The following is a 24,719-nucleotide window of genomic DNA, read 5'->3' as shown; positions in this document are numbered from 1 at the left end:
TTTGCTAAATGCTGATATATTTTGAAATATTTATACAATTAATTTACAGATTTAAGTGTTGTGTGTTAGAAAAAAATTGACCACACAGCCCATCCTTTCACAGTCCCTGTACCCCGGCAAGATTGTCTGATAGTTCACTTTACATAATCCTCTAACATTGAATCCTCTAACTTTGCAGGCAGATACAAAATATATACACCAATGTCAATGTAAAAACAATAAGCATCAAAGTGTCAGAAGACATAGCCTGACATTAAGCCTCTCTCTTTGATCTAACAGCAAATGTGACATCGTAAAAACAAAATTTAAAGGCATAATTATTGCTCATTCACCCTCTGAACTCCAGCATGGTTATTTTGGGATAGTTGCTCCAGCCCCCTGCACCTATACATCCTGTCCCTATATGTCTGTCGAAAACTCTGGCATTTTAGCCACCAAATTTTGAGCTCTGTAAATGGTAGACATCCAGCTGCCAGATTCCTGTTTGTGTCCACCATTGTGTCTATCAAAGTGGAGTGCTCACACCACCCAAGGTTGCATCACTTAAGCTACCACATCTACAGTGGCAGTTTCACCATCTTGTTTGGCAACTTTGCACAATGAAAGACCTCCAAGGAGACAGTAGCAGAATTTCACTGAAAGCTGGGCTACAATTCCACTAGATGCTCGATGCACCTTCAGCATATTAGTGAGACAAGATAACTTCATACATCAATCTGTTAAAATACTCCCATCATACATCCAACTATCTCTCCTGCCTACATCTGAGTACTGAAACCCATGGTGGATAGAGATGCGGTCTTTGCATGGAGATCTTACCTGCTGATATTGCTGGATGTGACATCCCCTGCTCAACAAACTATATTTTGTATTACAAAACACATGTATGTTTTTCATTTGCTCCATGCAGTTTTGTTGCTAAATCTATTAGGGGCAGTCACAAAGCTTTTCGCTTTACAATAATCTCATACACCAGAAAAGCATATTCCTGATTCACAATTCCAAACACATGCATGAGTTTAGTTAGCACTTGCATAATGTGCAGAAAGAAAGTAAACCTTAAATACAAATAAAATGTCACAGGTACCGGAAAAGTAAACTTTTGGAATGGAATATATATCCCTCAGGAATGTTGGGTAAAGAGTAGAGTGTTAAACGAGTTACCAAAGACATGTAATGCAAATGTGATTACAATATACTAAAACACATGTTGGGTATTCATGTGCAAAAAAGCACCTTCTAACTATGTCCAAGTATTAATTTCAAATTAACCTGGTACACTTTTTTCAAAATGTGACAAACATCACCAATCATTTCAGGTTTGTATAGATGCTCGGATGGGGTGGGGCAATATATGGTACAGGAATGACCAGGATAGGCAAAAAGTCTATAATTCCACGACATTCAGCGTTGGAACACAATCATGTGCGGCAGAATGTGCTTGCTATACAAATTACTTTGTACACTGCAAAACGGAAGTAATATTTAAACATAGTTTTAGCTTCAGCATGTATAACTTCCAAAGAGAGCATGTTCCTTGCTTACCTTTACAATTTCTTGAGCGATCTGTCTGGTCTTATTTACATCAAGGACGATTTTGGCATCTCTCACTACAGAGTATAAAGTTCGCCCCTTGCACAAACTGTAAAGTAGAGAGGAAAGAGGATAAGTAGGTTCTTCTTTTAAAGTAAGTAAATTACAAAAGCCTGAAAGCAATTGTCACATTCTGACACAGTGAAAAATGGGCACATTATTGTCTGCTTGCAAATTACTACTACTGCTTTATGTAAGTATCTTATGTATATATTCAGTTATGTTGAGTTGTAATACACAACTGTCTTTTAGTAATCCTTCCATTTTATTAAGATCGGTTTCAAACAAGTATTCATATATATATTCTGAAGATTTCGAAATGCGGATGCCTACTAAAAAGTTAGTAACATTTTTAAAAGCGTTGCGTCCGGCTACCTTTCCTGCTTCCTTAATAAACTCAGCGATTTTGTTGGGTCCAATTGCGAATGGGTTTAAATATATCCACAATCGGAAAATAATAAAACATGTAGCATTTCAGGCATTTTTGTGTTTAACTCCCAGATTTTTTAACATTCTTCCCAAAAACATAAGAAATCTCAACCCATTGCCCTTCATCATCCTTATGAAAAGCTATTTAAGTCATATCACCAATGAATCAGAGTTAATTAGTAAAATAGTAAGTGCCAGGCTCAAAGTTAAGTTTACAAGACTACATCAAGCACTATCGAATCTGAAGAGTGTCAAGTACCAAGGCTGCATAGTCTTGATTCCACTTCATTCTTCCTTTATCTGCCACTAGTGGAGAGGTGTGGTGCAGCGGCCAGGGCAGCTGACTTGGGCCACAAGCTTCATGGTCCGATCCCCGGCTCCGGCGGCAGCTCAGCTCAGCACCCTATGACACTGGGCAATAGCTCACTTAATTTCCACGACGGCCACCAGCACCTTGAGACCCGTAAGGGTGAGTAGTTCACGCTTTACAAATACGGATTTACTAGAAACTCTCAGCCATTTATCTCATGCTTTCTGATTCTTTTTCAGGTTCGCTTCTTTCTTTTCCTCCTTCCTCTGTCCCTTGTGGATGTGTTATGTGTTTGATGTGTGCCCGTTCTCTTTTACGTTTACTGCTCTTTTGACAATGCATTTTAGTTAAATATCATTAAAAAAAATAGAGCTGCAAACTTCAAACATATAACACACCCAGAATGTCTAAAGTCACATCCTTAAATACACCGGAAACTGATAGTAGTTTCAATATGTTTTTTAATTTGGCTCTGATTCGCTATTTGAAAACTTGAGCTCTGGTCTGGACATTAGGGTGGAGAATGATGAGGGCTGGTTAAGAGCTTCTGTGTGGAATGTAGTGGCAAAGGACTTTTGTACAGGCCGCTGAACACAGTAGAAACGAGCCTGGTAGCAGGAAAGACATTTTAGACCATTAATGAACTTTAAGCGAAGCTTCTTGCACACTGGGTCGCTGAGACAAAAGATGAAGTTATACAACAATCAAAATATACATCTTTAAGGTGCTGGAGGTGGAGCCCAACGCCAATCTAGGTGGCCTGCTTGATGAGGGTGGCAGTGTGAAGTGGTGAAGTTTTTGACCTGTTGGTGCAGTCGATCACCTGGTGGCTCATATTGTATCTGGAATCTAAAGGATCAACGAAAAATCAATGACAGAAGGTCCTTAAAAAGAACGCTCCTCTGCAAAAAAGAGCAGAGGCAACATCTAGGCAGCTATTTGTCTCCAATGAAAGAGGCCCAATTTCCTTATTTCTGCACCCAAACATTCATCAGCATGGGCTCAAACTAAGCCCATGTGTGTGTTTAGTTTGGTGACCACTGAGGTGATACTGTTCATACTGAAACAAGGAGGTTGTAGAGGAGATGTATTACTATAAAGAAGAAAGAAGGTGCTGGCAAGGGAAGATACCTTTAGTGCTGGAGTGACACTGCTCCATTGTAGGTCAAAGTACAAAGTACTGAGGAATGGGTTGCTAACACATCAAATAAATGCTGGATAAGCAAACTAACTAACAAGGAAAATGTATGCACTACTCACAGCAAAGTACAAATGTATATACTGGCAAAAACCTTAGATTTCCTCTACCCAGACATACTTACTTCAGCCTACACCCTAGCATCTCTACTCCTGCCTATACTCTGATCCTTCCACCCCACCTTTACCCCTACCTATACCATAATGTCTCAACCCCTGCCTACGGTCCTAGTATCTACACTTCTCTATGTACCCATTTAACTCTTCTCTACATATATACCAGTGCATGTACCTCAGTACAACAGTACCTTTATTCCTACTTCTGCCTCCATATCTCTACTCCTGTGTTGTCCATTCTACCACTAACCCTAGCCATTCCCTAGTATCTCGGCAACTGTCTATACCCTAACACCTTACCGCTATCTATAACAGAGTGCCCTTAGCCCTACCTTTGCACTAGTTTCTCTTACTTCCGCTACCAATACCCTAGTATCTCTTCCCCTGCACAGACCATAGGTACTCTATTATAATTTATACCTTAGAACTGCAAGCGTCTACCTACAATACTACAACTCCTTCTTGTAACTTAATATTTCCATCCTCTATTTCCTTCAGTAACATGGACCTGCCTGCATTTGCAGCTGAAAGGCAGGGTCAGACAAACACAAGATGAAACCGTACTCACAAAATATAGGTAGAATAAAATCGAGCCAATGGTCAATACGTGATGTCACAATGTATAACTGCCTGTAGCATTATAACAGAGCAATGGTAAACCCTAAAAAATTCTTGGAATCTAAGGCACTGAAGTATTTCAAATATCATACTGAAGATATGTATTCAACAATGCAAAGTTTTTCAAACCAGTTTCTAAGGGAGTGGAGTAGTACCAGTTTCTTGTGTTAGTGGGTTTGCTGGAACTTCGTGGTTTACTTTTAAAGTCTGACAATATTGTAATTTACCTCCAGCTTGGTTAACAGAGGAGTGGGGATTTCCCATTGATATAGTTCTAGAGGGGCCTAACCATGAAGGTTTCCATATGGCATTTGCCTTTGCGAATTTGTTGAAGTGGCTCACCAAGTGGCTCAGTCCCAGAAGCTGCCCAAGTTTTGCCCACATATTAGCTGCAAATTGACCACCATAGTGGGCTATGGGGTTTAAAATAGAGTCCGACAGTGAAGGGATTTTCCAGCCTAGGAGTCAGGACTGGATTAGAAGAATTCTCCTGCACCAAGGAGGCAGCCCGGGCAGTGAGAATGCCTCGCCGAGCTACAGTTAAGGAGGACTTGGGCGAGGGGAGGGTTTTAGGGGTGGGTGGCAGGGGCAAACTCCACCTTGTGGCAGAATCAGAGTTTATTTGCCAACTTCACGCTCTCAGCAGAGTGCGGAGTTGGCAAAAATCCGAAAACTCTACTGTCGAAATGGAGTTCGGTACCCACCCTTATTTGACATATGAGAGATACAAGATGTTAGAACTGGGATCTCTGGTTGGCTAAGGCCTGCGCCAAAGCCAGGCAGAAACCACCACTCTAGTCAGGGCAAGGGAGTTACATGCCAAAGATAACCCCTGCTCACCCCCTTGGATGCTTGACACGAGCAGACAGGCTTATCCCGGAGGCAATGTGTAAAGCATTTGCGCACAAACACAGCAACATCATCCCAGGCACACTACAAAAGGAACTCCACGCAAGATTATATAAAAATAACTTTTGTATTCTCAAAACACATCAGATAGTAATCACACAATATAGATTGTGCCAACTGGCACGGGCAATATTCACAAGTGATTATTTACACAGGACAGGGCCACGTGGGCCACTGTCAGGATCAATACTTAGCCGAAATTGGTACAAGTAAAAATAGATCATAAACCTACAACCAGTAGCCACTGGTAATCACTGTACTCCACCTCAACCTGTAACATAAACTACATTATGTAATCTCCTCACTAGTCTAAACACATTAGACCCTACCTCCTAAGTATAACTCACATTAGGGGCGTAAATCACAGTGAAGTACAATCTCACTAACACAAACCTCCATAGGTAAAACCATCTCTAGAGGTATCAAACACAGGGTGCGTAAAACATACTAAATGTATTACATTTCCTAGCACCACATTTAGAGCACATCAATCACATTAGGGCCTTCCGCCCTATCCATATACCAGCCCCCCTGGCCAACTGTCCATCCAAGAAAGGGCTCAAATGCCCTGTGTCCAGAATGTCAGGGCGCGCTGCCTGCGCAGTGCCGGTCAGGGGTGCGCCATCTGCGCAAACCTAAACGGTGCAGCTGCCCACTATTTGCTGGGCAGCTGAGAACAAGAAGAGGGCCCAAACGCTGCAGCTGGTACTAAGTGCTGTGCAGCTGTGGAAGGCCAAGGTAGGGCAAAGGAGTGCGCCTCACTCCTGAGTCCAAAAGAACACCTGTCCCCTGAAAGAAAAAGTCTGAAGCGGTGCAGCTGCCCACTACTTGCTGGGCAGTTGGGAAATAAACTGCGGCATGGGCCCTCACAGGCCCTTTAGAACAATTTGCGCCAAAACGTTGGAGCCACCTAGGCTCTGAAAGAGCTTAGGGGTGTTGGAGCCATCTGGCTCTAAAACCAACTGTGCCGCAGGAATTGCGACATTCAGGAGCCCTCTCAGGCATGAGAACTGCCCTTCAAACAAATTGCGCCAGATGTGGGAGCCACTGGGTTTTAACAATAATCAGGTGCCATGAAGCACACTGGCTCCCACAAATAACAAGCATGGGCCCCTCTGGGCCCAAGTAAACAAGTATGGGCAGACGTTGGAGCCCGCAGGCTCAAACAAAACATGCCCCACGCTGGAGCCTCCAGAAATAACTATGCCCTGGCTTGGGAAATAGTGAGGCCCATAAAGCCTAAGATATCGCCCCCAACGTTGGAGCGGCCCGCTACAAGCCGGGGCCGCTCGAAATGCATCCAGGCACTGTGCCTTTATCAGGCACCACTAACATCAGCCCATACGGAGCCCCCAGCCCTTCTCTACTCACCGGGCTGTTCTCTGGGGACTCTGCTCCACCTGCGGTGATCCCCTTTCGCAGGGGACTCGCAGGGGATTGCCTCACTCCCTGGACCGGTGGCAACACTCCTCTTGTGGCGCAGGCGGGGGACTCGGCCTGGGGCGCCTCAATGGTGCAGCGGGCGGGGCTCTCTCACTCTGGAGAGCCTCGCGGCTGCACTTCTCCTGCAGCGTTGCTCACGCCGGCCTCTTCACCAGGTCCCCCATCTCGGGACCGGGGCTCGTCACCTGCACTTGAGGAGGCTGGGTAGGCCAAGGCGGAAGTCCCGCCCAGCGTCAGGCGCCACATCGCCTGACTTCCTGTTTTGGGGACGGGCCGTGGCGGTGATTTCGGCGGCATAAACTGGATGGCACCTGTATTTAAAATGACACCATAAGTGGGGGAATTAACAACCGGAGAGCGGGGTGGGCACCCGCTCTCTCAATAAAAGAAAAGACGCGGGTGAGCACCGGTGAAGTAATTTAATATATAGAACAGGGTGGGCTCCTGCTAAACCAAAGCAAAAGTAGGCAGAATAAGCGGGGGGCACCCGCAAAAGCCCGCAAGGCGGGGGAGAATCCCTACGAGGGGGATTCCCTCGGCAAGGGCCGCAGCGCTGCGCTGCTCAGCCACCAGGCTACCAAGGCAACACCAAACCTTGGCAAGAGCAAGCACAAAGGGGAACAAGTTCCAAGAAGTCCTGGGCATAAAGAAAAACAGCTCGCAGCAGGGGATAAGTCCTCCAGGTATCAAGGGCAGGGCATCCAGAGGCTGGGCAGGGCTTCCCCTGGGCCCCAGCAGCAGCACGCCCCTGGCAGATTCAAGTCAGGAACAAGAACATTTTCATGGGGTCACAGCCCCTCTTTTATACACCATTTCCTTTGTTTCCAAAGGTGCAGGCAAGGGGCGAGCCAGATGCTACTGGTACTTGAGCACTTTGTTTTGCTCAGCCCCTCTGCCTAAATAACTATGCCCTGGCTTGGGAAATAGTGAGGCCCATAAAGCCTAAGATATCGCCCCCAACGTTCGAGCGGCCCGCTACAAGCCGGGGCCGCTCGAAATGCATCCAGGCACTGTGCGGTCCAGCCCCTCTGCTGGACCGTTGCGGGAGAGTACCGAGACACCTGGTCCCCCGGGGCCGTTTGCAGGAGGGAGTCGAGACTCACCCCCCCCTCATTGTACGGACCCCGGGCTGCCCTTGCCAGCGGCGGTGCCCGGGACGGATGCCCTGTACACTGAAGCCAGCGGGAGTTGAGGCGAGGGGGAGCGTTGGCGGCTGGAGTGGAGCCCCGAGGACACGGTGAGGCAAGCTGGAGGCAAACGGCGTTGCCTGTTGAGGCGGGAGGGTCTGCGGCTCGGGAGTTTCCGATTGCCCTGCGGACAGCACCAGGAATCCCATTGCGGCTGTGACTCCCGGCGGTCCCCCCCCCCCCCGCTGCTGCCGGGACCTGGGGAGAGGACCTGCGGACGCTGGTGGGGTAGCTGCAGCACTCCGCGAAGGGGGCCACCGGGCTCCGGAGGATCGAATGAGCTTGCCCTCACCTGCAGCTGGCTGCGGGAGCAGGAGGCGAGTGGGAGTACTGCCCCGCTGCCCAGGGAGCTACCGTGGTGGAGGGAGGCAAGCGGGCGCGAGGCAGGCGGGAAACGGGCGTCGTCGCCCCCATCTGTGATCTGGCGGAGGGAGCGGGAGCCGAGTGTGAGTGTTGCCCCGCTGCCCTGGGAGCTGCCGTGGTGGAGCGAGGCAAGCTGGAAACAAGCGTCGTCGCCTGTCGAGGCGGGAAGGGCTGTGGATCAAGAGCTCTGACCGTTCTGCGGGCGGCAGCGGACAAGGGGGAACTACAGACACTGGCGGGGATCGAGGCTCCCCAGGCGTATATGGAGGCTTGATGGAGCCAGATGTTAATGTCATCCGCGAGAGCTAAGCACACTATAAGCACAAATAAGGTATTTATTTGATTATGCGGGTACTAATTTTTAAAACTCCATTATACAAAATGGCGGGGCCCAAAAAACTAAGGCAATAAATCACCACCTGTGCCCACGAGGCTCCTTCAAGAGAAGACTCCCACACAGCAACTTAGAAGCTGGGCTAGCATGAAAGTGAAACTGCCCTCCCTGCTCACAAAGCAACCACAATAAACAGAGGACTACTGGCTCTTTCCCCCTATGTGGCGGCCATTTTTGTCCAGTTGCTTTCTCGGGTGGCCATCTTGGACTAGTCATTGTCGCTGGACTCTCATTAATTCTCACTATCTGAATCTGACACTAAGAACTCACCACTCTAGACTAAGCTCAACTACCGTTTTTTGGTACACACCTATCTGTTTCATGTAACCGATTGTTGGCATTTGTATCCTGCTCTTATATTTTATCAGAATTATACCTCCAACTGTATGCTGCACTATTCTGCACAACTCTGCAACCTGCACCCATTTTTCACTTTTTTCTCTCCTGTAATTTACCGACTGCTACCTCATGTATTTTGGTCGCTCACTAGTGGCTCGTTGGCGCACTGGTGTCACGTTGGCGCCCTAGGGTCACTTTTGATCCTTGTAACTTGATGTTGGCATTTGTATCGTGCATTCAGCACATTTATGTAACCTGCACTCACTTCACTTTTCTCTCCTGTAATGCTTGAAAACTTGAAAACTGAAACTGAAACCTTGAAAACTGTCATTTTTCTCTATGTTTGATCTAAAAAGCTTTGAGTATACCTGCACTGAAGCGCTGACTTCTCACGCGCAAAAGCAGCAAACTGATTTTAAAAAACTGTCATTTTCTCTGTGTTTGATCTAAATAGCATTGAGCTTTCCTACACTGAAGCGCCAACTTGTACGCGCTAAAGCAACCCTCCCAGACCCCCCCTGACACAGCAACTTCCAGCGCTGACACAGGGGAAAACGCCCACACCGCCAGCGCAGGCCCAAGGAGGAGCCACACCCACTGCGAGGCCACGCCCATAACACTCACTACAAATGTGCAGGCCATATCAGCGCAGCGGACGAGCGCAGCGGGAGCGCCGTTTGCGCGCCGGAGACGCGCCTAAGGCAATCCCGTCTGCGCCCGTCTGCGCACAGCCGGGCCTAGGGCCAGAACCCCTGTCGGATAAAACTGCCCCTAAGATAACCTACTCTCGTCGGGACCTCCTAAGTCTCAGACCCCCCATCGCCTCCTCTTGTGAGTTTGTTCACGATCTAGAGGGACCATTTATCAGCTGCACTAACTGCCACCCAGTCCTACTCAAACTCCCCATCCAACCCTACAAACCCTCAGCCCTCAAACTTGCGTCTCTGAACTGTCGTTCTCTCCCTAAACATGCGACGCTTATCAACCATCTTATAGAAGACCATGAGATCGACGTTCTATTTCTGACGGAAACGTGGCTTTCCCCACACTCGGCATCAGACATGGTTCTAGCCACCCCTCCGGGCTTCCTCATTCAGTCCCTACCTCGCCCTTTAGGCAGAGGTGGTGGGGTCGCCATTATTCACCGGGACTATCTCCCCTGCAAATTCAACGACGCGCAGGTTCCCAACTCTGAAAGCCTACAGTTCACAATTAAGTTAGACCCGACTAACTCTCTCACAGGCATCCTACTGTACCGCCCCCCCGGTCACCCTGGTTCCTTTTCTAGCGCTCTCCTGGACACGGTAGCAACTCAGGCCCACTCCATCACCAACTTCATGATACTAGGAGACCTGAACATTAATTTCGATGACCCTTTAGATAATGGGGCAGCCGACTTGATCACCGATCTAGCGGCTCTCGACCTCCACCTCCTAAACTCTGGAGCTACACACAACAAAGGTCACTTGCTGGACCCGGTGTTTACAAGCACCCCCACCATGCAATTCAACGAGTCCCTCCCCCTCCCCTGGACGGACCACTTTTTAGTCTCTTTCCAACTACTAGGACCTTTCAGGAAATCTCAAAAACCTTCCTCTTACACCAGGGACAGGGCCTGGTCCAAGCTCCCCACCGAAGACTGGGCCAGGACCCTAGAGTCCACTATCCCCGCCCATGCAGAAGACCCGGCTATCGCCGATAGTAAATTCAGAGACTGGATTACTACCTCCCTGGATTCCGTACTCCCATTTAGAACCCGGGAGGACAAAAACGGGAAACCAGGTTCCGCCCCGTGGTATACCCCGGAACTTCGATTACTACGTAAAAAATGCAAGAAAGCCGAACGGCTATGGAGGAAAGACTGGCAGCACGCCAGCAAGGAAGCCTACCAGAACTCTGTTAGATTTTACAAAGCCTCCATTAAGCACTCTAAAGCCTCCCACTACGACACTCGGATAAGAGAATCTACCAACTTAGCTAGGGAATCCTTCCTAATCGTAAAAGAGCTACTGAAAGTACCAACCACTCCTTCCTCCAACGCCCCCCCTGTTGACCAAAGCAACGAATTAGCCACCTATTTTAATGACAAAATTGCCCGAATCTTAACATCCCTCCCCCCCCCCTGTCCCTCTAGTCACACGGACAATGAATCACCCTCCAGCCAACCAGGAAGCAGCATGCGCCCCCAACTAGCTACATTTAGGGCAGTAACCTGCAACGAGGTAGATGCAACCTTGGCCAAAATGAAAAGCGGATCACCTCTGGATCCAGCACCAATTAGATTCCTCAAAACCGTAGCCCCTGTCATAGTTCCCACGATCACAGAGCTTATTAACAGCTCGCTTGCCCAAGGATCTGTCCCCGATAGCTGGAAGAGCGCAGTCGTGAAAGCACTCCTTAAAAAACCCCAGCTAGACCCAGCAGACATGGCAAACTACCGGCCAATCTCACTCCTCCCTGGCATCAGCAAGGTAGCTGAGAAATTGGTCAACGGACAATTGTCTCAGTTTCTCGAGGCAAATAACATCTTACGGCAATCCCAAACTGGGTTTCGCCGGGGTCATGGCACTGACACCGCCCTTCTGACCGTTATCGAGGAGGCAAGGCGCATTTTGGATTCAGGAGGGTCAGTGGCAGTGATCCTCCTGGATCTTAGTGCAGCCTTCGACACAGTCAACCATCGTGTCCTCATCCAACGGCTGGCGGCAGCAGGGCTCACCGGGATGGCGCTCAGGTGGATAGAGTCCTTCCTTGACGGGCGCACGTTCCAGGTATGGGACAGCAATCACCACTCGTCCACCCTCCCCCTCACGAGCGGAGTCCCCCAGGGATCATCTCTAAGCCCTACGCTTTTTAATGCTTATATGGCCCCCCTTGAAGACGTGGTGACACCCTTCGGCATCAAAATTGTGAGTTACGCGGATGACACACAGCTGGTCGTCTCCCTATCCCAACTAGACGATCACCCAGACAATTTGGCAAATTGCCTTACGAAAATCTACAGCTGGATGTGTGAATCTTCACTCAAATTAAACGGGTCGAAGACCGAAGTGATGCTCATGGGAAAGCAATGGGTGACCATCCCCCCATCAGCCTGGCCAGACGTGTTCGGGGAAATTCCCACCCCGAAAAAAGAAATTAAGACCCTAGGAGTCTGGCTAGAACCCGAGTTATCAATGAAAACACAAGCGGCCAAAACTGCAGGAACCTGTTTTGGGCTTATGCGCACCACCCGCAAGATTCTTCCCCTACTACCGCCCACCTCCAGAAAACTCCTAGTCCAAGGGCTAATATTGTCACGGCTGGACTACAGTAACATGGTTTACCTGGGTGCCCCTGAGGTCACCTTGGCTAAAATACAACGAACACAGAACGCTGCAGCCCGACTACTCATGAACCTTCCCTCCAGAGTGTCAGCTAAACCTGCCCTCAAAGCCCTGCACTGGCTCCCGGTGCGTCAAAGAGTGGAATTCAAAGCCATGTGCACGGCTTACAAACTGATTAATGGAGCTGGCCCCCCGATTCTCAGCGACCTGGTAACGCCTTATATAGCTCCCAGATCCCTGCGGTCCGAGAATGAACATCTAGCCATCATCCCCAAATTTAAAAAGACACGCACTGGTGGCCGACGCTTCTCTGTGAAAGCTTCCACCAGATGGAACTCACTCCCCCGTTCCCTCAGACTGGAACCCAGCTATCTTATTTTTAGAAAAAAATTGAAAACACTTCTATTTCCGAAATAACGTCCCCCCTCTTTTTTCTTCCTTTTCTCTCCTCCATCTCATCTGGATATCAAAATCATTACAGCGCGGGGATGCCTTCGGGTCACCAGGCGCTCTACAAGTCGTTAAAATAAATAAATAAATAAATAAATAAATTCACAGGATGGGTCAGGGACATTAGACACACTACAGGGGGTGGAGCCAGCATTGTGGTGGGAAGGCCCAGCTCTATTCAGGTCCCAGGTGCACTCCTCCCTGCCATCAACATGCAGATCTCTCCATTCACCACCGGGGCAGACCCATCCTGAGTCCTGGAGCCAGGTACATTAGCCAGCTCCAGCCAATCACAAGCCAGGCAGTCAATTCACATTGACTGCACAGACATGCCAACTTCTAGAAGTGAAAGGGTAAGAAATGCCTTCAAGGGAATTTGTTTCTGAAAATTTTTAAATCAATAAACCAAGTTGGGAGGACAACTCAATGGTCCCTCAATTATGCAATAAGTCATAAAACCAATTTCTTCAAATCATATGACAATATTAAAGTGAGAAAGAGTCATAAACTCAACAAGCAAACAAAAACGGGTGTATATGAAAATATTGAATTTATCAAAAGCAAAAGGCAGAAATACATACAAATATGCAAACAGCCCCACAGGAAAATCTGTAAACAATCAATGAACAACACTGTAGGTACTGTTGTCACCTCTCCTTTCTAAAAACATGAAACTTAATTTATCATAGGAGAAGGCGATAGTCGACGTTTCGGTCTCTTATGAATTCATCTGTGAGACCATCTTCAGGACTGTGCAGTTTGTATTTGTAGTGCCGTGTAAAGCAACAATGTATCACGGTCCGCAAAATGAATGTCAACCGGGAAATGCACCGTTATTCATGGCAAATCATGGAGTTGCAGTAGGTCATCGTCATCTCAATTGTATGGTCGCAAGTACAGTGAGACTGGTAATTGCTGGCAAAGTAGGACAAAACTCTCTGTCTATGGCAAGTTGTCACAGTTGGTGTAAATAGTTTGCAAGCTCTAAGCTGTTCTGGAATGCCGCAAATGGTATAACGCCAAGGTGGCTGTCCACAGATGAATAAAGCAGGTGGGCCAAACGGTAGTACCGTACGTAATTCGACAATCTCAATTCCGAATTCGTGGAAGCGATCGTGACACAGGGAGCGTGACGGTCTCCTATGATAAATTAAGTTTCATGTTTTTAGAAAGGAGAGGTGACAACAGTACCTACAGTGTTGTTCATTGATTGTTTACAGATATTCCTGTGGGGCTGTTTGCATATTTGTATGTATTTCTGCCTTTTGCTTTTGATAAATTCAATATTTTCATATGCACCCGTTTTTGTTTGCTTGTTGATTTTATGACTCTTTCTCACTTTAGTATTGTCATATGATTTGAAAAAATTGGTTTTATGACTTATTGCATAATTGAGGGGCCATTGAATTGTCCTCCCAACGTGGTTTATTGATTTAAAGTTTTTCAGAAACAAATTCCCTTGAAGGCATTTCTTACCCTTTCATTTTCATTTGCCCATGCCCTCAAGGGTAGTTTGGGTAGCTCACTTTCACAGATCATAACTTCTAGAAGTGGCACTTCCCCACTAAACATAATATATCCAAGCACATCATCGCGCAGCATTTAATCACACAAGTTTGCACATACCAAACTCGACCCTGCACTCCCCACACATCAGGAACTACCGTGGTCACACATATTCCCCATGCATTCCTATGGGAGGGCAGTCCTCTATCACCACACATACACAGAGAGTGCACGCACTTTACACTGGACCAAAGTGAAAAAGTGCGCAGAGGCCTAAAATCACCAACACCAGGTTACAGAAACAGGCTAGGCAAAATGCAAAAAGAACCTGCCAAAAGGGCCAAGTCTAACACAAGACTTATTATTAACTTTCTTAGAACCTCCGATCTCAGCTTTATGGACTCGGTAGCTGAAGAATCGGAGCCAGTTTGTACCATGCCAGCCGAAGCATATCCATCTTCAGAAAAATCTCTTGACAGCAAGTCAAAGAATCACTATTTCAATGGCAACATATAACACTTTAACCTGTATTCCAATCAAGTTAATTTCATGGTTTAAGAATCCATGTGCCTTATTTCTGTCTAGCACTAAATATCCTCTGTATCTGAAGTAGTTTATGCAGACCAAGTCTCAAACTTACTTTTGAACATAGCCACTATTCAGAGAGTTCCATATTCGTTTTACCCCAAAAATATTTAGCATTTGGTGAAGTGGAGTCAAAATAAGAAATTTTACTGCATCTTAATTTTTAAGAAGCCAAGAAAGGAATCTGCCACCCCCACCTGTAAATGAATTGTATTTGCGCCTTTGAAAATTCTACGCCTACCTGTTATGTAAGTGACTCTGGCAGCATCAGGTGTCACTAACACACTATATATATCCATGATGATCTGTATGTTCCACACAACAAGCTATTTTTTTTATAAACAAAAACAATTTCCCTTTAGTATTATGCACATGCAAGATCCTCAACTACCTTCCTAAATAAAAAACATCGTGCAACTTTGAGCTAGAGGTTATATGTTCGCAATCTCCCACCGCTTTCGTGTCTGCAGATGCAATACTCCAACATGTGTTTACAGAGAGAAACTGGAAGCAAAGGGCATTGTGGAGATTTAAAGCAAGTTGCTGTGGCAACGTATAATCTGAAGTCTAGAGGTTTGTAATGAAATGCAATGTTTAAAGGTGCAGTTCCATTTACTTACATACCCATACACTTGCAGCTAACTCAGGTAATTTTCTTCTGTTCGTTTAATTTAGGAATCTGATTGTACTGTTGGTGCAATTGCCAGTTTTTGTTTCTGTATTTGAACTAGTGGCTCAATTATCAGGCTTACAGCCTGTAGATTTGGGTTCTAACCCTGATTCTAAATCCTGTTTTTGGTATTTAACCCAAAAATGTAATTCAGGAAAAATTACTTTATCTCCTTGTGCCTCAAATTATAGATATGAATGGTGTAAAAGACAATCTTTAGTGTGCTGTTTAGTACAGCTTCACATCCCCTGAGTCCCTATCACGTATTTTTTATTGAATGCATGTATGTATGGGGTATTTCAATAGTGCGAATTTAGCCAAAAAGCAGCAGACCACTGTACAAGGTCAAACACAATCATAATGTCAAAGAATAATGGCACGTAAGAATGTAGTAACCAACAAACCCACAGATGTTTCCAAGGTTTGAGATGCACCTGATGAGGTCAAAAGGTTCTCCCTAAACCAGCGTCACTGCTTGGAGCTATTTTCATGCTACATCACCTACCTAAAGGCAACGACTATGAATATATTTTCTGTCTGCTTCTCTTATTCATGGATTCCTTTTTGGGGTGTGCCCCAGTGCTATTATATTAGGTATCAGGTTGTTGTTATTTCATTGTTGTTTGTTTATAGGACTTTATATCACGCTTCTGATGTTTCTAATTATTGTAAGTAACAGATGGTAGTAATACCCAATTTAAAGGTACTCAATCTACCGATATTTGGCGGATGGAAGGCTGAGTCATCCTACAGGATTCAAACAAGTGTCCTTTAAATCATTGCAGATGTTATCAGTGCTCATCTAACTTTCTTAGCCATTCTGCTGTTTGTGTGGAAGAGGATGGTGATAAACACGTTATTGGTCACTTTGGTCCCAATGGACAATTGTGAATAAAATAAGTGATGGTCCAGGACAGATTTCACGGAATCAAGGCTGAGTATGTATAGAATTTAGACTCATGGTTTGGATTGTGCACATTTTGATTAGCTGTTAATGGTGAGGGAAATAGGATTTTGATGGTGTGTGTGCTTAAAAAGAGCCGCGGTGGAAAGAAGAGGGTACGCAAAGAATGGCATGTGAAAGCGGACCCAAGAGGGCGATTTGCAGGTCTCTCAATTTTTGAAGTGGCCTGAGTTGTCCTCCTTGAGTAGTTGGAAGAGGAAGTGTTACTCTTTCCATGGAACCGAAGATGATGAGCAACAGATCCTGGATGATTCATGATCAAGGTGGACTTTGGAACTCGTTAACCTCTCTGGATCATGAAGGCGAATGCCCAGTCTGTTAAGACAGAACTGTTGTGTTTGCCAAGGAGTGAAAGATGAGTGATTGACTCCCTATTAGAGTAAGGCCTATTACATTTTCCCCTAATGAAACGGGTGCTTCATGACTTGTTGGAGAGTGCCAGTCTTTAACAGTGGTGAAATGTAGTGCAGTCAAGGAATTACTTCGAATGAAGATAGTAAAGCTTGTTGGCAGTCTTGAAGCAGGCTGAATCAGCTTTAATTGTCATGGCCACAAATCAACTTAAAAAACCTGTGACGGGTCTCACCCTCGACTGAAAGTGTTTCTTCAGCTCAAATGACAGTAATTGTTGGCACACATTTTTATTATATATATTTACTAGTAGTATTTATTGTATACTGTGAAGAAAGTGCCAGAGATAAATCTAGCTTCTAGGTGCTTTCAAACTTAACAATAGATAACTGATACCACAGGAAAAAGAATAAATAGAAAATACAAGATGCGAGTAGAAGACATCTTCAGAGAAAAGAGGTAAATGTAGCCTACCCAGTATGTAGATGGGATCTCTGTCTTACATTTTTCTTTGCGATCCCTGCCTTATTACCCTCTCAAGCACCATATATTTTTTCCTCTCCTCCTCTCTCCATGAATATTTTGGGCTTTTTGCAGAGCCTGGAAGACTGGATACTCCTTCAAAATATGGCAGATATCCATCCCGCCATATTCCGAATATCCAATAGACTATAATGCACTTGAAACACTACAGAAGGGACATCTGCCAGGTTTATGATGGAGTATCCCATGTAACAAACTCTAACTTAGGCGTAAGTTTGCTTTGTTCCCCACACATTTCTAGTTGTTAGGTCGAGCCTGGACAGCGCATGCGTTGCTCTGGGAGGCATGCTGTATTGGAGTATGGAATAGAAGCCCCGCCCACTCTCCACCCATATTTATTTTTGGGTTGTGTCATTATCCTTCATAAATGCTGGCCTTTTGATTGGTTAATAGGCTTGTTAGTCCCTCCTTAGTACCACCTTCTCTTCATTTGTAACCTGCCATGAGGACTGGCTCTTTTACTTTGGGTGTTACACAGTGAGGAGTCTTTTTAAATAGAGCCTAGAGCCAGTGCACATGCGCTGCGAGACTTAATGTAGAGGAGTACGGAATAGAAGCCCCACCCATTCCCCGCCCATATTTGCCATTGGCTTGTGTCATTGTCCGTCCTAAATACTGGCTTCTGATTCATCAATAGGCTTGTTAGTCCCTCCTTAGTACAGCCTCCCCTCATTTGTCACCTCCCATGGCGACGTGCCCCTTTACTTCGGTCTGTACACGGTACCTGTTATGTGGACAGTGAGCTCTATTTTCTTTAATGCAGTCACGACATGCTTTGGTGCCTTCTTTACTCCCCCACTCCCTCCCGTTGCAATGCCTTCTTTTCCCCTTCCCGCCCCCTCTCCCGTTGCCCATGACTTCTTCTCTCCCTCCTTCTGTTCGTGCTTTTTCGCCCACTCCAGCCGCCCTCCTGTTTTCCGTGCCTTCACCCGTCCCTGCCTGCCCTCCCTCCCGTTGTCCGTGATGCCTACCTTTTGCAATGCAATAGGTTTCTCCTAAATGCGACCTTTTGCATTGCAAATGCTTGTTTAGTCTGTAAGCACTAGTTTCTTTAAATGGTTTCTTCACTGCAGGCATGACATGCTTTCCTGCAACATTCAGCATGCCATGTATGCTTTCACTTTCTAAGCAGCCCTGAACAATGGCGGCCGCTTCTTTGAATTGGTCTCGCATTTACAAGAGTTTGAGCTAATGGCATTGTACATGACAACGCCTTTTAATTATGTGTTACTTATCAAAACATATAAATAAAAGGCATTTTCATTTACAATGCCACTAGCTTAAACTCTTGCAAATACGAGACCTATTGCATTGCAAATGCTTGTTTTCCTTGCAGAATGCCATTCGTTCTCTTTCCTTTGAGATTACTAATGCATTTGTTGCTCTCTCTTAAATCTTCCTCCTGTTGACGCCCTACTTCGTCACTCATGTATAATATGTTCTAATTTGGCAACGAAGCTGTTCATTTTAGTAAACATCTGACTTAACCTTAGCTTAACTTTTAAATGCATTGCCTGATATCCTCGGGGCTGAGTGCACTTTTTAAAAAAGAAGGTACAAATAATTAAAATATCGCCCAGCACAATAGGGAATTACATTATTTTATAGAAGGGCAAGAGTATTTACAAGAGGAGCAAGGAAAGTCTATAAAGCATTCATTCACCAGGAGGATGCATTTAAAATGTTTTCTCAATTGTGCCTCAGTTATTCATTCGTTTCTTCTAATCAGAGCTCATGTCCTTTCTGTTCGCCATCTCTTCTCAGACACCAGTCTGCCTAGACCTGTTCATTTTCTTTCTTCCTTGACCTCATTTTCTCCGTTCGGAGTGTTCCTTTCACTCCCTCTGCTGGACAGCTTTGTCAGTGTTTAAAACAGAAATGCCACTCAAATGTTAGCATTGGGCCGAGGCTTGAGGGGTTAAAAAAGAATACAGAAGGGAATTTATAAGTATCTGTGCAAGACTGTAGAATGCAGGCCTGACACAGAGGGTGGGCAGATGCAGCCCACACAAAGCAGAGTGCTGAGAGGCGTGGGAGTGGAGCGGGAAATGAAGAAGGCGCACTGGACCTTACCAACGCAGCGACACTCTGACATTACAATAGGTGACTCATTCATCTTAGCCCACCATCCTTGGATCAATTAATTAATGTAAATTAATGGAAGTAGAAGGGATCTCTCTGGGTTCATCTTGGAAAAAGACGAAAGCAAATCGAGCTAGCATTACCCAGTACTGACAGAATTCTTTACAACATAGGCTAATATTTCTTAGTGAGAATCAGCTAACAAGCATCTGGCTGTAAGTACTTGCTGTGCAATGCTCAGTAACAAGGAAAGCATAACAAGGAGGGCAATTGAAAACGGACTAACTCAAGCCAATCCACAGAGGTTGTGCAAATGGCAGTTTTTATTGGGCAAGGTGGGCTGACACCTTTACTTACTTCGAATGAACTGCACCTACGATTTCACGCTAAACAACACCCTAACAAAACAATTAAACCTTCCTATCCCCACCCATTAAACATATTTCCATTTCTACATCTCCCACCATATTATGCTCATCAACAACAAACTTTTGAGCAATGTTAAGTCCTAAATTCCTCTTTTTCTGTCAATTCTGTCCTCTCCTGCTTCATATGATTCTCCTGAGGACCAGACCTATCTCATCGTTCTCCATTCTACCTCTCTCTTTCCCGATTTCCTCCTTCCAGCTTACCCCCACATATCAATCTTCCCATTCACCACACCACCTCTTCCCGAGTTACAACACACATGTGGAACACCTCCTGCCCAGCCTGCTCCCAAAGCTCCTCTCTTTGTTCCAATGTGGCAGGTGGCTACAAGTGCCTGCAGGGAAGTGAACTCACTACCCCACTGTTGTAGTGATGTAAATGTCAGCTACAGGTCTGCCACACCATCACTCCACATCCCTCTTCCCAAATCCCCGGGTGGAGATGGAGACTACCTCCCTTCCTCTCACAGCCCATAAATATATCTGGAATGGATGCATGCCTCCTAGAGTGCAAGGGTCATTGCACGAGTTCATATTCTCTCTTACAGATGCTCAAGACTGGTAACCTGATCACAACACATTTACTCAGTTGCTTATGACCACACAAAGTTGAGTATTTACACATTTTTGGGGAGCTCTAAAAGGTTTTCTGGAGTGTGCCTGGGAAACTGAAAATCGCAAGTTTCCAATTCCAGACTACTTCTGGAAAACATGTTTGAATTCTGACTTACAAACTTTGTGACGGTATTTCTGCAGGCAAAATGCTAACAATCTGCATAGGGAAATGCTTTCATATGTGTGTTTTTGCACTTTCTTTCTATACCTTTTTTGTCCATGTGGATAGTAGCATTTTTCAAGTTGAAAAATCACCCTTCCCTAGTCCCCTGCCTGTTTTGGGGGTGTTCTCTTTCCCTTCCCAACCTGGAAAAGGATTTATTTCTGTGCTTAACAGGAGTACATTTCGAAATGTTTCCACTGTGCAAATGGGTCAAAAGAGTTCTTGAGTCTACACACAAACTAATGCCATTCAATGGAATTCAGTATATAGGCCTAGGAGTCAACTTCAATTCCAAAATGAACTTCAGTGCACAAATTGGCTCTAAGTTAAAAGCATCCTAGCACTAGTGAAGCCCGTTCAGATGCAACCTTTCTCTCAACCTCACTGGTGACCCTTCACCGATAGTGTGAGGAATTATTAACTATATGTCTCAGTTACACCACGTCACTCTGTCTTGTCAAAACCTACGTCTCAAGAGCACTATTTATCAAGACACCCTGCCTTACTGATATGTGCTTCCAAGGAGAGACACTAAGTCAACTTATCATTAAACGTCTGAGCTACATTCACAGTTGTTCCCTGCAATCTTTAGCAACAAAGCTTTTCCAGAGCCTTCTAGTCTAGGCGTGTAGACAGGGTGGGTGAAGTGACTCTGCCTTTCAATACAATCAGCTACACAATGCATTGTTTCTAATTTAGAAAGGTCATTTGCATCAACCCTAATCAAGGTACAATGTTATAGCTGGAATTTCAGTGGTAGCCCAGATTTGACCTCTAAACACATTTCCCCACATTCTATTAGACATTCACATGGATCACATTGCTTGCTTTTAGCTACGTATATGAAAAAAAATCAGAATAAAGGCCTTTAAAGAAGTGACATTGATAAAAAAATTAAACTTCCCATTTGTAATAAGTAATATTAGGAGCAACTTTAGAGGTGTTCACTATAAACCCTGACAGATCAGCATTTTAACCCCACTTGGTTGTGAGCCCATTACCTAAATAGGTGTAGGACTGTGCTATAATATGTGCAGGCTCGCACGCCCATATGAAAAGCTTGCCTCTTCTTATCAAGCAATATCTTGGCTGCAAGGTAGGAGAAGGACCTTCCACCTGCTCTGGTCCTGTAGAAGCGTGGGACGGTGGCTAGGGCGAGGTCGGCTAAGCGGAGGTTTCATTTGGGGGCATGGAAGGAGATGCTGTTGTTGAGGTATTCAGGTTCGGTGTTGTGGAGGGCCTTGTAAGCATGCATGAGCAGCTTGAAAGTTATTCTTCTTTCAATGGGGAGCCAGTGGAGGTCGTGAAGGTATGGGTGATGCGGTTGTGCAGTGGCATATTAAGGATTCATCTGGCTGCGGTGTGCCGGACGGTCAAGAGTTTGCAGAGTAGTTTTTGGTTGATTCCGCCATAGAGGATGTTGCCGTAGTCTAGTCTGCGGGTGACGAGTGCATGAGTGACCATTTTCCTGGAGTCGGGGGATTCCACTTGAGTTTCTTGCGTAGTATGCAGAGGGTGTTGAAGCATGCGGAGGAGACAGCATTGACTTTCAATTCATGGTAATGAGTCTAGTATGATGCCGAGGTTACGTGCATGGTCCATTTAGGGTGGGTGAATTTCTGAGGGCGGGTGGCCACCAGGTGCCATCCCATTTCGAGGGGGTGGTGCCGAGGATGAGGACTTCTGTTTTCTCCAAGTTGAGTTTCAGCCAGATGTTCCTCATCCAGGTTGCGACGGGTTTCATCCCTTCTTGGAAGTTGTTTTTCGTTTTACTCCTTGCAGGGTTCATTTGCTTTTACTTAATCAAACAGTCTCAGGTGTTAAATGGAGATCATGGGCCTGATTTAGAGTGAGGCAAATGAGATTTTTCATCTCAAACGTGAAGGATATCTCCTGCCCTAGGATATAAGGCCCTTGTAAAGCGGTAGACGGGGCAGCTGTCTCATTTGGGTTCGAGCAGTCTATCTGTCAAACTCTAAATCAGGCCCCATGTTCGATCCGATTCTGGCACATTGCATTGTTTCAATGTACGTGAAGTTTTATATAGCACTCATAAAAAAAATAAAGAAACCATCTCAGGTTGCTAGTGTATTTGTGAACATATTCAAATTTTAGACAGAAATGCTATAGTGAGCAGCAACAAATTACATGGAATATCATTGTAGCCAAGTCTGCTACAAATAAAGTTAAAACAAAATTGATGCAAAAATGCAACCTTTATTAACACCATCTTGTTTAACAGAGTGGTGCATTAGACAGGTACGTAGGTGGGTGATACTCAAAACAGGCTCAATCTCTGATAATATGAGCCTAGATGTGTTCTGTTGTTTAAAACTCTGCCTTCTCTAATGCCCATATCCGCTATGAGATACTTTAATTGTTTACTACTGTTGCGATTCGTAACTGCAGAATAAAAACTAGACTGTAGAAAGTTCACAAGTTTGGCTAAGGGTGGTGGATTTTGTGTGTACATATGAAACGAACAATATTTTCCTTGTAAGGTAGGAGTGGTCCAATCTGCTACTGCATTGAAGGTGAGTCACCTAAAGGGCCAATCATGTGAATGATGTAACAACACACCTCAAAACACAAGCATACATCAAACAAAGCAACATTCTGAAATAACAGTAATCTGCTTGCACCAAAAGGCTTAAGGAACCATAGTCACTGAAAAGTAATGTATGTGTTTCGATGGTAACGCTCAGATGCCGAGGAGAACTATCATGAGCAGACGCATTATGATTTTGAGCATTGCATTCTGTTTTAAGTGTGTTGGAGAATGCGACTTCAATAAATACAGTCATTCAATCAATCAATCAGGGTTTTGTAGACCGCACTACTAACCCATTAGAGTCTTAAGGCGCTGAGGGGTGGGTATGAGAAGCTCTGTTGGGGTCAGTCAAAGAGCCAGGTCTTGAGGTCTGTCCTGAATTGGTGCAGTGTTAGGCTTTACCGGAGATGATGGGGGAGATCGTTCCAGGTCTTGGCTGCAAGGTAGGAGAAGGACCATCCACCTGCTCTGGTCCTGTAGCAGCGTGGGACGCTGGCTAGGGAGAGATCAGCTGAGTGGAGGTTCTTCTTGAGGCCATGGAAGGAGATGCAGTCATTGAAGTATTGGGGTGCGGTGTTTCAGAGGGCCTTGTAGGCATGCAAGTTATTCTTTTTTTGATGGGGAAGGTGGTGGAGGTCATGGAGGTTTTGGGTGATGTGGTTGTGCAGTGGGATATCAAGGATTATTCTGGTTGCAACATTCTGGATGGTCTGTAGTTTGCAGAGGCGTTTCTGCTGATTCTGGCATAGAGGATGTTGTCGTAGTTCAGTCTTCAAGTGCATGAGTGACCATTTTTCTGGGGTCGGGGGAGTGCTACTTGAATGTCTTACGTAGTATGTAGAAGGTGTTGAAGCATGCGGAGGAGATTCATAGTGAGTAATGAGTCTAGTATGAGGCTGAGGTTATGTGCATGGTCCTTTGGGGTGGGTGGGTTTCAGAGGGTGGGGGGCCCACCAGGTGTTGTCCCATGCAGAGGGGGTGGAGCCAAGTTTTCTCTGAGTTGAGTTTCAGCCAGATGTTCCTCATCCAGGTTGCAATGGGTTTCATCCCTTCTTAGAAGTTGTGCCTGGTGATGTCAGGTTCCTTGGTGAGGGAGAGGATGAGCTGGGTGTCATCGGCGTAGGAGATGGTGTTGAGACAGTGGTTTCTGACTATGGTTATGAGAGGGGTCATGTAGAAGTTGAAGAGGACGGGGCTGAGGGAGGATCGTTCGGGTACTCTGTATCTGATCTCTGTCGGTTCTGAGAGGAAGGGCAGGAGTCTTATTCTTTGTTTTCTGCCTGTGACGAATGATAAAAACCAGTCTAGGGCCTTTCCTTGGATGCCTGCGTTGAGGTGTCTGGTGGCTTGTGTGCGGTGGGAGATGGTGTCGAGGCTGTTGATAGGTCCAGGAGGATGAGGGCTGCCATTTGGCCTTGGTCGAGGAGGGAACGGTTGTCATCTGTAGCGGCGAGGAGGGCGGTCTCAGTGCTGTGGTTGCTGCAGAATCTGGATTGAGAGGTGTCTAGGATGTTGGTTTCGAGGAAGTGTTTTAGGTGGGTGTTGACAGCCTTTTCGATGACCTTGGCTGCAAAAGGGAGCAGTGA

At 45.7% G+C, this 24,719-nt stretch overlaps 1 protein-coding gene across 2 annotated transcripts in view; it reads right to left on the bottom strand.

Annotated features, from left to right (window-relative positions):
* KSR2 (kinase suppressor of ras 2) overlaps nt 1-24,719 on the bottom strand; it is a 1,667,828-nt gene that overhangs the window by 340,593 nt on the left and 1,302,516 nt on the right. For both annotated transcript variants that reach the window (XM_078667119.1, XM_078667120.1), the window contains one exon: nt 1,546-1,642. In XM_078667119.1, the coding sequence (XP_078523245.1) occupies nt 1,546-1,642 (97 nt within the window). The remainder of the gene's footprint in view (nt 1-1,545; nt 1,643-24,719) is intronic.

Source organism: Lissotriton helveticus, chromosome 11, assembly GCF_964261635.1.
Source record: "Lissotriton helveticus chromosome 11, aLisHel1.1, whole genome shotgun sequence".
NCBI lineage: Eukaryota > Metazoa > Chordata > Amphibia > Caudata > Salamandridae > Lissotriton > Lissotriton helveticus.
The sequence above is the reverse complement of the archived record's forward strand: the minus strand, read 5'-3'. Positions and strand labels throughout refer to the sequence as shown.